Here is a 14,007-nt window from a genome sequence, read left to right on the forward strand (position 1 = left end):
GCGGATCTAAACAGTCAGCACAAGGAGCTTAGAGCTCTTTCAACGTCATCTCATCTTTTTCTTCTTTTCATCTTGATCATGTTCTTCATCTTACATTAGTTTTCAGCGAACAGGTTCAATGCCTGAAGACAAGTTTGTGTCGGCATATAATATCCATGGTAACATAAATGCTAGACCTCGGGAACAAGCCAACTAACTTATTAGGTTTAACTCACAGTTTATTTATTAACTAACAAATCCCGTCTTCCCTAACCCGGCACTAGGCTCTCTGTTCGGTATCATATGCATATACCGACTCCCATCCATGGATCCAGACATAACCATGGCGTAATTTGCTCCAACCTGGGAAGGGGAGCATCTTGGTTTTCTCCACTCTTTTCCCGCAGAACGCTAGTTTTGCTACACAGTTATTTGGGGAACTTAAAATGTGATGAACTTGGGCGGATAATGTGGACTCTTCTATGCACCCATTGAACAACCAGAGCTAATTAATATGGAGTCGTCCTAGGTATGTGGGTGGCGCTATTCAGCATTATTGGAGACACAGATTGCCCGGATAACTAACGCACCAACAACACAACAGTAACTAATATCCGGCAGCTTCCCTCTTTCTTTATTTCTTTTGCTTTTCTCTGTCCATTGCTAACTCGACTTTTAAAACTTTATTTTCTGTTCCTTCTCGACTTGCTTGGAACAAAAGGAAAAGAATTTGGAACTGGTCCATTCCTATCTCCCAATCTCCATCTCATTTTTTTAATTGCCCTATAACCCTCGTATGTTCTCTTCCTAGGAATTTTCCAGTCCCGATTTGGACAGTCCAGATGGCCGTCGCTGGTATGTGCTTCATTATATCAATTATTCTTACCACTATATTCCTTCGATCCCCTTGTCAATAACCATCCAAACTAGCAACTAACCTTCCACATCAGCAATTCCGTTATCTCTCGCAGTCCCAGCGGCTGTTGCATCCGCTGCTTATCTAAATGCACGATGGGGCGTCTCAGACGATCTCAATATCATTTCGTCCCTCACCCGAGCTGCCTTCGGATGCGCCATGGCTGAACGACGAGGCGAATGCAATCTATTCTATATCGTAGAACGGAATGCCCTGAACAAGCGCACAGCGAACAACCTTGCACTCATCTATGATAACCAAGAGTGGACCTTCCACGAGCTATACACTACCACTCTACGCTACGGCGCCTGGCTTAAAAACACCCATAGTATCAAAGTGGGGGATGTCATAGCTCTAGATTTTATGAACTCTGCTGCTTTCATTTTTATGTGGATGGGTTTATGGAGTATTGGTGCCACCCCCGCATTTATCAATTATAACCTGACAAAGTCTTCCTTAACTCACTGTGTCAAGGCGTCGACTGCCCACATTCTATTTGCTGAGCGTGAGCTACAGCAGCATTTATTCCCCCCCGAGCAGCTGGAGGTGTTTGGCCAGCCGGACTTCAGAGAAGGAGGCGGTCCTGTCCAAATGGTGTTTTATGATAAGGCGTTAGAGAGGGAAATTTTGCAGACGCCCGGTGAACGCACGCCAGATTCAAGTCGCCCTGGCACAATCTCAAGTGAGACTGGTCAGTAATTAGCTGCTTCCAAATCTTAGAGGCTCTGACTGGTTTCACTTTAACAGAGTTGTCTCTAACTTCCTGCAGCTGTGCTTATTTATACCAGTGGTACAACGGGTTTACCAAAACCTGCTATTGTGAGCTGGCATAAATGTATCATGGGTGGTAAATTTGTTTCAAACTGGGTGGGGTTGAAAACGTCAGATCGTGTTTATACTGTATGTCCTATTGTCCCTGACTTTGTTCAATTTTCGTCAGGCAAACCACCTTCCCCAGGATTGCATATCTCCAACATGTTTTTCTACCCCGGCCCAAGCAAAGTTCCAAACTAACTATTCCCAGTGTATGCCCCTGTACCATTCCACAGCTGCAGTTTTAGGTTACGTAGCATGCATGTTTTCCGCATCAACGATTATAATTGGCCGTAAATTCTCCGCCAGGAAATTCTGGAAAGAAGTCCGTGCGAACGAAGCAACCATAGTTCAATATGTCGGTGAGACCCTGCGATACCTTATAGCAGTTCCTCCCGAAATCGACCCTGCCACAGGCGAGAACCTAGACATTAACCACAAGGTGCGCCTCATATACGGCAACGGCCTGCGGCCCGATGTCTGGAACCGCGTCAAAGAACGATTTAACGTACCCACTGTCTGCGAATTCTACGCTTCGACGGAGGGTAACTCCGGTAGCTGGAACCGGTCCAACAACGACTTCACAGCAGGAGCCATTGGCAAATATGGCACCATTACGAGGCTAATTCTCGGCCGCAGGGTCGCAGTCGTCGAGCTCGACTATGAAACTGAGCAGCCACTCCGAGACCCCAAGACTGGATTTTGCAAGAAAGTCAGCTGGGGGGAACCGGGTGAGTTGCTTTTCGCTCTGGATCCTGATAACATCAAAAGGACGTTCCAGGGTTATTTCAACAACAGCAAGGCTACAGAGAGCAAGATCATGCGCGGCGTGTTGAAGAAAGGTGACGCATGGTTCCGTACCGGTGACGTTGTGCGCTGGGACGCAGATGGCCGCTGGTACTTCTCCGACCGCATTGGTGATACTTTCCGCTGGCGCAGCGAGAACGTGTCCACAAACGAAGTCTCTGAGGTCCTCGGTAAGCATCTTAATGTCCTCGAAGCGAACGTCTACGGTGTCACCGTGCCGCATCACGATGGCCGTGCTGGGTGTGCTGCCATTGTCTTCCGTGAGCAGGCGGCCGTCACACCTCCGCTGGGGTCTGACGAAAAGCTTGCATCTGAAGTGCCAATTTTGGAACCGACATCTGCCGTGTTAGACTCTCTCGCTCAATTTGCGGCAGATAATTTGCCCAAGTATGCTGTCCCGACGTTCCTGAGGGTAACGAGGGAGATGCAGTCGACGGGGAATAACAAACAGCAGAAACTTGTGTTGAGAAATGAAGGAATTGATGTAGAGTTTTTGAACGGTAAGGGTGTGGATGATCGGTTGTACTGGTTGAGAGAGGGCCGATATTTGCCGTTTGGACTAAAGGAATGGGGGTCGTTGAAGGGAGGGCAGGTTAAGTTGTAAGATTTTGCTGTGTGTTTCGGGGAGTTCGAGAGGATGATGAAAAATGATGATTCTTGATTGAAGGCGAGTGGTAGGAAATTTCTTCCCCCGCTCTCTCTGCTGTGAGGAATGGGAAAGGCGAAGTGAATATGAATTCTCTATACGGATTTGTTTCCTCATTTGGGTGGTCTATTTGCATAATGTGTGTTCATTTCCATGGGTCAACTGTAACTACGTGTGAAGAGTTCGGTTGGAGGTGGGGGTGAATATACCCACGATTTGAGAAGCGCCAACACTCTTGCAGGAGGAATGCGAGCCCATGGATGAAGTTGGTTGAAGTTGTAGATATATCTATGTACTAGCTGAGTCAACTAATTAACTAATTGAACACCCCTCTAATGGCAACTTGTCAAATGCTTGGTCAACATCACTAATTTTGATGCTCAATACATCTTGAGGATTTGGCTCAGGGCCCCACACTCAGTTCAATAGAGCTCTTAACAGCAAGTAAAAATGCTCGCCGAGTTATACGTGTGTAAGTGTTATCTCCTGGTTGTTCTGTGCTTTGTGATATCCGCCCCGCTTAGATGCCGCTAAACCCTGTTAGGCAACCCATCAAACTATGCCTTAGTTAAGCCCGCGCAATATTTAAAGAGTCCTGTCGTAGAGAGACCCACGGTCAATTATTATCACAAAGAAGCACCAATTGCCAGTACAGACCAATACCAAACTACCCAAAAGAACTGTTTATAGGGCTTCAATGGCCTCGCAAAAACCGCAGCCCGCCTCTGGGGCGGTCGCGGGCAAACTCTGGGGGGGCAGATTCTCAGGTATGCTAACATCGAAACCCACCCGATATCTGCAGAATTCCCCGCAAACTCTTACGGGTGTCCCATCTTCACTCCTCCAGGAGCTACCGATCCATTGATGGTTGCCTACAACGAATCCATATATTTCGACCGGGCATTTCACGCTCAAGACATTGCGGGCTCCATCGCCTTTGCCCGAGCAAATGTTGCAACCGGAATCCTGACCAAGGACGAGTTCGCTTCGATTGAGAACGGATTGAAGCAGGTACTGGAGGAATGGCGGACGAATGCCTTTAAAATAGTTCCCGGAGTAGATGAGGATATTCATACGGCGAATGAACGCAGACTGGGGGAAATCATTGGCAAGGAAATTGCCGGGAAGCTCCATACGTAAGGCATACTGCTAGAATTTTCACCTCCTTTTCCTGGGCAATTATTTTCCGCGTGGGGTAGGTGGTTTAGTTAATATATCGCGGATTGAATTTAATTTAAATTAGAGGCTAATAGCAACGTCATCCAACAGTGGTCGTAGTCGGAATGACCAGGTCGCGACCGATTTGCGGCTGTGGCTTAGAGACGAGCTGCGCGTGGTCGAAACCTACCTGGTCGACCTGCTGAAGGTCATCGCAGAGCGTGCGGAGAGTGATATCGAATATGTCATGCCCGGATATACCCACCTACAACGTGGACAGGTAATGGTCCCCGCGAACAAAAAAATAAAAAATAAATAAAAATTTTGAATGGGGAGAGAGCTTGCTAATTTATTTCCTAGCCTGTTCGATGGAGCCATTGGATGCTTAGTTACGGTTTCTCTTTCGTGAATGACCTCGAGCGTCTACGAGAGGTTATCAAACATGTCAACCGGAGCCCTCTTGGTTGTGGAGCTTTGTCGGGGAATGCGTTTAACATTGACCGGGAAGCGATGGCTAAGGAACTAGGCTTTTGACGGGCTCATTCACAACAGCATGTCAGCTGTTGGAGATCGGGATTTTATACTGGAAACAATGCAGTGGGGGTCGACCCTGATGTTGCATATTTCCCGCTGGAGTGAGGATCTTATTATCTACAGCACAACTGAATTTGGGTTTGTCCGGTTGTCGGATGCCTACACGACGGGAAGCTCCTTAATGCCGCAGAAGAAGAACAGTATGTCTCCTTTCTTTAGTGAACTTTTTTGCAAAGTAACGGGTGGCTAATTTTACATACCAGGTGACTCCCTTGAGCTCCTGCGAGGCAAATGTGGTAGAATATTCGGTGGCATGGCCGGTCTCATGATGACCATTAAGGGAATTCCTTCGACATACAACAAGGACCTGCAAGAAAGCGTCGAGCCACTCCTCGAGCACATCAAGACTCTAAAGGACAGCTTACTCATCGCAGCCCGTGTGTTGTCAACCCTAACTGTATTCCCCAACAAAATGCTCGAGGCATTGACTCCCGATATGCTGGCCACTGATCTGGCGGAATATCTTGTTCGAAAAGGTAATTATTGATTATTGACAATTATCCTATCATCCGTCCAACTTATGGGCCCTTCCCCTTCAACTCTCCGTTCGCTCACTATATGCCGAATCATTTCACTGATTTATCACGTTAAGGCGTTCCCTTCCGCGAAACCCACCACATCGCCGGCCGCGTTGTGGCGCTTGCAGAAAAAGGGGGAACCCCCATGGACAAACTGACTATTGCACAGCTACAAGCTGTTGACAACCGGTTTGGCAACGATGTGTTGGAAGTGTTTAATTATGGACGGTCTGTGGAGATGAAGTCGGCTATTGGCGGGACGAGCAAGTCCGCTGTTCTGGAGCAAATTGTGACGCTGCGCAAGGCCCTTGGAGGGGCATGGTAGATTTCTTAACGCAATCACTGGGATGGAGTGATTCGGAGCATGTATGCACGGGAATAAGGATAGATAAAATATACAATTGAACAAAGCATATTGCGGGTATGATTTGGGGCACTGATCGTACCCTTTGGGGAACTGTTCTCTCAGTTACATGAACCATCCCAGGCCCTGCTTTCTTCCAGCCATCATACATCATACCGATAAAATATAACTTCGACATAGCCGAGGTGCCTTCAGTCTCCCATGCCTACCAGGGATACACAGAAACGGACAGCAGCGATTCCTTATGCTTCTCTGCAGAGCTATCCAACAAAACAACAAAGTATTTTGTATGCTTCGGGAGTTTTCGTCGCACTCTTTTCGTAACTTCTGTCTCCTACTCCGGGACAGCTATTACTTGGTTACAATTTTATTTTTTATTTTTATTATTTTATTTATTTAATTATTTAATTAATTAATTATTTATTTATTTTATTTTGTTTTACTTTATTTTATTTTATTTTTTTTTTTTTTCATGAAGCTGTTCACAATCTGAATGAATGATGCATTGGTTGTTTGATTGTTTTTATCTCAAATGAAACGAAGGAGTTCGTAAACCCAGCAGGCCTGTAAGACGCGACTTTACTCCTACAGGCTGTTTGAAAGGTAACATTCTCAAATCTGTTGATGTTGTACTCTCCTGTTCTATCACAATAATCCACCCAATATAATACTTGTTTTACTTTGCCGCCAGGTTATCTTCTCGGTACATGCATGCCGCAACAACTAACCAACCGTAGGCGGCATTCGGCTTTTTTTTCCGTTTCCTGTAACAAGTGGTTCCTCTGTGATCAGTTACTCTGCAACAAAAAGGTTTCCTCAGTTGATTCTGCTAAAAGCTGGAAGAGGGCCAGAGCCTGAGCACACAGGCTTAGAGTGTCGTGCGCTTCATGAATCGTCAATATTCGTTATTCCACACAATTTTTTGTCGCATGCGCACTGATGTGCGATGAGCTCACTCTAAAAATAGGAAAACACTCCCCCAACCCGCATGTTTTCACCAAGGAAGGAAAACAAAGGGCCAAATTCCACCCCACCCAATGTTTGCCCCTGCGTCCAGCTGCGTCCAGCCGCCAATAGACAGGAAGTTTTGTGTCGTGATTTTTGTGCATGAAGGGCCCAGGCGAGTTTGGCCGGTTGTTCTGTGGCTTTCCTAGAGCTGGCCTAGAGCAAGCCTCTCGACCTCCAGGAGTAAAAGTTTTTCTCCGATTCAAAACTTCGCAGTGGAGTTGGAGTTGGCCGAGGCGATTTTGTGACCCTCGATCAAACGCTAATACGAAGACACAGCCGTTGTATTGTAAAAGGTCTGTTATATTTCCACTTGTTATGGTATAACACTTTTCATTTGAGATACCTAAGTCTGAGAGGGCTCAAGCCTGTGAAAATATTGTAGATGGTCAATACTCCACCTCTTGAAAAATTACATATATTCTTAAGCGAGTTGCAGTCATAGTGCTATTCATGCTCCTCTCTAGGTGTGGGGAGGAACATATTAATCTCAGATCCACATCTTATGACCGTACTTGTGAGAGATATAGCAGTCATAATTACTCCGCTGGCACGATGAGTATTTGATATTTCAAGTACGGAAAAAATATGCCACAGACTGACTCTGTTCTGCCCGTCCATCATGAGTCCCTTGCGGGTCTCACATCAAACTTATTAATGTTGATGCAAACATGTTGTCCAATATTTTGTTGTTTCAGTTAAACAATATTAATAGTCATAGACCAAGGAGAAGCCTGGAATCCATCAGCCACAGGCGCTGTGAATGTTTTAATTTCTTTCATTCTCTAAGGAGCGACAGGAGAATAATAATCGGGAATGGGCTTAATCCCCACATGCTTCTGAGTCAGAATCTAACACGCGTCACAGTCATCATGCATGGATGCTTCGCTTTGTGTATGGCATTCCTATCCTGGGAGAACCCTTAAGCCAAAGACGAGTTTATAATGATTCACAGGATGTAAGGTGTGAGAATGGGAAATGATAAATGCCAAATGTCACCACCTCTTTTGAAGACCACAGAACAAGGGGAAAGCATTTCTTCTGCACTTGGATGGAAAACTATATGCTTTTCCAACATGAACCGGAGTCCCAAGAACGGGTTGTTCGAAGTATCCTCTGCGGGGTACCAAAATATGATAAATTAAGAAAAGCCTTCGTTAAGGAAAATGTTGATTGGAATTCAAAATCTTGGGTGAAATATTAAGCTTATTGTTAGCGTAGAGTTTAATTTATCCCCCTCAAAACTCGCCCAGGCATTGAATATGTTTCAGGACCTGATCAAAAATTTACGCTATTTTTACATTGAACTTTTTATGAAAGGGTGATGATATTATATGTCTCCGTCCAACAAGAACTCAACTCCAAATTCCATGGTTAAGTGTTAGATCTCTCAATCAAAAAAGTTTTATTCATTGAACTCGTCATTTCCTAGTTTTCATAAAAAGCGTGTAGATCTCGATTCTTCGATCGGATTACTGTAGGCGGGAATTGCATAGGTGCCAGTTAAATCATAGTATTCAGGGCACACTGAAATGACATTTTGAGCTGGTTTTTGACCCAAGTGATTAAGTCTTAATTGCATAAGTATCCTTTGGTATTGTTTTTGACCATTTTAATATGATGACAATTGGCAAACATTGAGATGTCGGAAGAAGGCCACCAGAAATACAGAGAGCATGCTAGTCATCTGGTCAATGACTGGAGGACAGTCACTTTAGGCCATTATTTAATTAGTTTTGAATGTGCCTATTATGAACCAGCAGTCTTGAAGCTCTACATTCTGCAAAATATTAGTTACCTTCAACTTCTAGGGTAGTTTAAGCTAGTTTGCCTTTCTTTCTGCCAACGGACTCACCATGTCTTTTTTGTCGTTAATTTTTATTTATATCATGGAGCAAAATGAACTAGATGCAGTTATTCTCCGCAGCAAGCATACCCGTATCTCTCCGTATCTCTCCGCATCTCTCCAGACCTAGATATGAATGCACAAGAGAAAGTAAGGGAATTGTTATACCCTGACAGAGAGCACAGCCAGAGGACACAGTCAGAGGACATGGTCGTAATCCATGTATGCTGGTGCAGATTACTATAACATGTTGTATTGTGTATTGTCCCTCCCGTACGGAGTACTGTACGGTAAATCAATCAATCAATTACCTGTACCTAGGCTGAGAAAGGATTTCCCCGATAAATAACCCTCTTTTGGTGCCAAGCGGCTGGACAGGCCCTGAAAGAAATGAACGCTGGCTTGAGATTGGGGGTTGCAAAATGGCTCCCAACCTGCCTCCTTCGCGTGGTTTGGTCTGCAGGCGTGCAGGCAAACATCTCAATATTTCAAACCGGAAATGATGGGTAGAAACTTCAGGTGGTCACGCGACCAGCAGAAATGTGGTTTCTGCGAACCCAAGATTTAACCAGCTCGCTTGGGTTCCTTTTTCTCAACGAGGAATATGATTAAAATAAATTGCTGACAAAAGCTCGGTTTCAACGAATGCATGCTTTTCTTCTAGCATGCGTGGGATGTACATACTGAGCATCAAAGGGAAAAATAAATATCATGAACAACGAACGCATACATACTTGGAAGTTGGGAGCACCTCAACTTCACGTTGACTCTCCTATGACAGCAGCCTGCACCTCAAAATATTAATAGCAATTCCCATACAGTACTCTCTGTACTGTAACTCCAATGTTTCTCGATATACCCTGCTCGCGTGAAACCAAAACCATGCTCTCTTCGGCTGAAGCGCCTGAAAGGATGGGTCGCTTGGCTAGGCCTTACTAGGTAGCGTGTCGTGTGCTCAAGGCTTGATTTCAAGGAATAACGGACTAAATAGACGGCAGTCTGGAGCCCGCAGCCATCAGCCCAACCACTAGAAACTGGTGAAGAAACAAGTCACTGGCCGCAGTAAACAAACATGCCATTGGCTTTCCATATACCGTCTCGTCTTGCACACGCCGGTGTTTGTATTTCCTGTCTCTCCACACCCCGGACAAGTTTCCACTCGGTATCGCCTCACAAGTCAAACCTTTTTTTTTTTTTTTTTTGTTGCTGTATCTCTTCACTCTTACGAGAGCCCTCCTCTTACAAAGCTCCGACAACAGCGGGAGCGTCCATTCTTTCTCCTCTTTCAACGTCAGACGAAGAGACAGGGAACACAGTGCAGAACGAGGCACACAGTCGTTACCATACGATTGACACCTACCAATTTTTTGCTCCAGTCCCCTTTCTTCCCCTTTTTTGTTTCTCTCTTTTTCTCCCCTTTCCGGCTTATCATCTTCATTCTTCATCTCTTTGGATAGCGGTGTCTCTTTAGTTTGTTGCTCCAAGGGATGGGTCTGCAGCCTTCAGCCTGCTCTTTGTCGTTGCAATAATGAACCCCTTTTCGTTTCGTATCTTCCAGCCCTTAATCTTTTCCATATTAGTCGTTGCGATCATCTCCTCCAAGCTCCTTCATTTGTTCCAGCATGCTCACTCTATTCCCTTGCCTCGTTTTATTCTCTACTTTTTCACCTTCTTTATCCAGGATTGCTTTCTCATAATCGTCCACCGTCTGCTGCTCTACGGCCAGAGCCGTAATATTCAGACTATCATTGGCCTGACCATAGGCGTAATTCTTGCGTAGGAACCCTTTCATCTTCTTAAATATCCACTCTGAATTTTGCGACTATTGGGAAGCTAACCGTTTCGACTTCTCTCTCCAGAATCGTCTCTTTGAGCGCTTCAGCGGCACAGTTCGGCTTCTATTATGTTACTGGTGGGGAATTGCAGTGGGATGCTGCCGGAAGTGTGGCCAATGACCCTGCTGCTGTCAGACTCATGTTGAGTGGAATCGCACCAGTCAGTATCTCGGGGTTGGCTCTATTTCTTGTGTCTTGGTCGATTACTCCAGTTCTGTACATCAAAGTAGGTGGTTGGCTGGTCGTTGTTTGGAATTTGGTCTCTCCTGGAAATTGGGATGTCCTACTTCCCGTCATTCGCACGAAATCGGACTTCTCACACCAAAAAGCAATTCGTCTATGGCCCCTGTGTGTTCTGACAACTATTTGCTCTTTGACGCTTTTGCAATTCGTTCGACCGGCGGTGCCTTACGATCACATATCCGCAACCCTACCGGTCGCAATGACGCGCATGATACGGTCCAAATCGAATTCCTGCCCGAGGCATTTGCTACCAAATGGAGAATCGTTTCCGCTTCCGGATTTGCTCACAAAAGACCGATGGATAATGCCACATGATAACTACAAAGGATGGGCTCCCGGACAGGAAAACTTTTTCGTTCAGCAGTACGCTGAGAGGCAGCGGAAGTGGATTCCAGACACACTGCCTGCTGGATTTGAGCGGTGGAATAAGAAACAGAAATTGGGTCAGCCATTGGCGAAGAACAATTCAGCCCCCACCAAAAATAGCAAGAATAAGTGCCCCAATATGGGTGGAACAAATCACTATAACCCTGTGGCAGATCCACTACGGATTTCCAATTTGAACTTGGCACCGCTTGAAGAACTCCGCAAGGCCTTCAAGGACGTACTGATCTCGCACGTTGTCCTTGTGACTTTGGAGAGCACACGCAAGGATATGTTTCCCATCATGGACGGATCGTACCTCCACCGTAAAATCCTTGGGTCCTATAAAGGCGGTGATGAGAACAAGGCCCTAGTCAATGAGAAGCTATCACAACTGACTCGTGTGGCGGAACAAGTCACTGGACAGTCATTTTTCTCTTCCGCTGAACCACAAACACAACCTGAACTCTTACCTGGTGTATGGCGGGACCAGGCTGATCCAGGTATGGGAGGTATTAATGTTGTCGGAGCTGTTACTGGGAGCACTCTTTCTTTCAAGAGCGTTATTGGCAGCCACTGCGGTGTTGGGCCCCTCCCTCGGGATTTCCTTGAGGAGGTCAACGCGCAGATATACCAGCCTTGCATCCCTCAGATCATGGAGCTTTTCAACAATCAAAAGAAATCTAATGATGGGAAAGACGGGAAGGAATCATTACTTGAACATCGTGCCAGTGTACATCGAAGAAAATGGGAATCGGTATTTGTTCAATCAATCACGGATCAGTATGATCGACAGGATGAGCTCAACCGGCATATGAACTTTGGACAGTCCTTCGTGAGGGAGACACTTGACAATAAAACGTCCAAGTATTACACACCAGACGCTGAAGAGATTAACTATTTTGGGTACGTTAGATTGTGCTACATGTGAAAGAAAACAATAACTGATTGGAAGTTAAAGATATGCCGAAACTGCGGTTAAACCTTTCCTTCGTGACTTGATATCAGACGTTATTGCAAACAACAAACGCCTTTTCCTCTCGCATTTTACAAGCACCACTCACCATCCCTGGGGAGTACCAAAGAGTTTCAATAAAACGGAATATATGGGCTCTGAGGGTTCTCATGAGCACATGAACGATTTCCTGAATGTTATTCACTATGACGATATGTGGCTGGGAGAACTCCTTGGACTCTTGGATGAACACGGAATCGCAAACGAGACCCTCGTTGTCATGGTTGGAGACCAGTAAGTTTACATTCTTCCATGGCAACCCATCCATTATATCCATATACATACTAATACATATTCTCGCAGCGGTCAAGCATTCGCAGAAGACTCCAAACTCACAGGCACATATGAGAACGCCCATATTAGCAATTTCCGCGTTCCCCTCGTATTCCGCCACCCTCACCTCCCACGTCTCCAAATCAACGCCAACGCAACATCAATGTCCATTCTCCCTACTATTCTCGATCTCCTCGTGTCCACGAACTCCCTAGACGCTGTCGATACTTCCGCAGCCGCAGATCTAATGCACGACTACGAAGCCCAATCTCTACTCCGCCCTTACCAAACTTCGCTCAACGGCCGTCAGGCCTGGAACTTTGGCGTAATCAATGCTGGAGGCGCATTGCTTTCCATCATCTCAGCCGCTGTTCCTTACCGGATTGTAATCCCGCTCTCCGGCAATTTCATGTTCCGCTTCACCAACACTGCAACCGATCCAAATGAGCTCCATCCACTGGAAAAGTGGACGCTGATAGACCTCGTTAAAGTCGTTAGGCAACGGTATGGTCAGGAGGCAGCTAACTGGGCGTCAGAAGCTGATGCCATTGGCAGATGGTGGGCTACCGAGATGCATCGTTTGTATAATTATAATTCTCGATGATAGATATGTTTGGATATATTCTCTTTCTCCACATTCTTCTCGTCTTGAGTGTCTCGCTGGCTGTTCATAAGAAAGATAAGTTGATCTTTTTAAACCAGTTTTGACATATTATTACATTTCACTCATTTGGCGAAAAGGCATAATTTAGCGATGGTGGCATGCTTTCTAACGTTTCGGATACTGGAAGAGTTGCTATCATTAATATGGTTGGTTCTACTGCTTCATTTTGGTTTTGTTTTTGGATCAATGTCTACCAAATAATTGGCGTTTTTCGCTCGCTTCTTGCTTTTTTTTATTTTTTTTTATTTTATTTTATTTTTCCATCAGTCTTCAGCTTGGGGTTCACGGACTTTTTATGTTTTCATGATTGTGGCAAAATGTCTAATTTACTGGCTGATGGAGATGATATAGAATAATAATGTCTTTTGGCTATCTTGGTATTTCTATCTCTCTCCACCGTCTCTGCTGGAGCTCCTTGTTCAGTTCATCCTTTTTATCAGTCAATGAGATACAACTCTCCAAGGGCAGAAGAGAGACATTCACGTGCTTTTTTAACATAACAGGATCAACATGCCCTTCCCTAATCTCAACACCACATTCTAAAAGATACGTAATCATGGTTCATCTCCTTTCTTCACTGCACACTCAAGCGCTGTAATCACACCAACGATGTTAAATTCATTGATAGCCCCCACTGAGTTCTTAGGGGCCAGCTAAGGAATCCGGCAACAATTTTGCCATAGCCACATTGGAATATTGGACAACTTCAATTAGTGACACTAGATCTCTTGTTTCAGTAACAGAGGGAGGGTTTCTACCCGGTTACCACAATCAGACATCTTCGGTGCAACCACCGTCCTTTCACCGCTATGATGCAACAACAGGCTCACCTCATCCACAATTACACCTCCCCTAAATGCCCAATGCAAAATCTCTCTCCAAATGGGTCGAGAATCAATGGCATTCAATAAGCAGCCTCAGCATCGGTATGCATGGACCGATATGCCGCCCAGGACACCAAATCCACA

The 14,007-nt window shown here is 45.4% G+C and overlaps 4 protein-coding genes across 4 annotated transcripts; all 4 read left to right on the forward strand.

Annotated features, from left to right (window-relative positions):
* Positions 1–821: 821 nt before the first annotated feature.
* PAAG_06406 (fatty acid transporter protein) lies at positions 822–3,119 on the forward strand (the record flags this gene model as incomplete). Its single annotated transcript, XM_002791621.1, has 4 exons — positions 822–834; positions 930–1,586; positions 1,665–1,795; positions 1,920–3,119. The coding sequence occupies 4 exons, from the start codon at positions 822–824 to the stop codon at positions 3,117–3,119; spliced, it is 2,001 nt and encodes a 666-aa protein (XP_002791667.1).
* Positions 3,120–3,858: 739 nt separating this feature from the next.
* On the forward strand, positions 3,859–4,853 carry PAAG_12223 (argininosuccinate lyase; the record flags this gene model as incomplete). Its single annotated transcript, XM_015847738.1, has 4 exons — positions 3,859–3,928; positions 4,009–4,297; positions 4,431–4,599; positions 4,680–4,853. 4 exons carry the CDS (start codon positions 3,859–3,861, stop codon positions 4,851–4,853), a joined length of 702 nt encoding a protein of 233 aa, XP_015702650.1.
* Positions 4,854–4,872: 19 nt separating this feature from the next.
* On the forward strand, positions 4,873–5,756 carry PAAG_12224 (argininosuccinate lyase; the record flags this gene model as incomplete). Its single annotated transcript, XM_015847739.1, has 3 exons — positions 4,873–5,053; positions 5,117–5,389; positions 5,506–5,756. 3 exons carry the CDS (start codon positions 4,873–4,875, stop codon positions 5,754–5,756), a joined length of 705 nt encoding a protein of 234 aa, XP_015702651.1.
* A 4,418-nt stretch (positions 5,757–10,174) lies between these two features.
* Positions 10,175–12,979, forward strand: PAAG_06408 (sulfatase domain-containing protein; the record flags this gene model as incomplete). The annotated part of the gene is made up of 4 exons (XM_015845881.1): positions 10,175–10,422; positions 10,506–11,993; positions 12,049–12,336; positions 12,406–12,979. 4 exons carry the CDS (start codon positions 10,175–10,177, stop codon positions 12,977–12,979), a joined length of 2,598 nt encoding a protein of 865 aa, XP_015700107.1.
* Positions 12,980–14,007: the final 1,028 nt, after the last annotated feature.

The sequence above is a fragment of the Paracoccidioides lutzii genome (genome assembly GCF_000150705.2).
Source record: "Paracoccidioides lutzii Pb01 unplaced genomic scaffold supercont2.18, whole genome shotgun sequence".
Classification (NCBI taxonomy): Eukaryota; Fungi; Ascomycota; class Eurotiomycetes; order Onygenales; family Ajellomycetaceae; genus Paracoccidioides; species Paracoccidioides lutzii.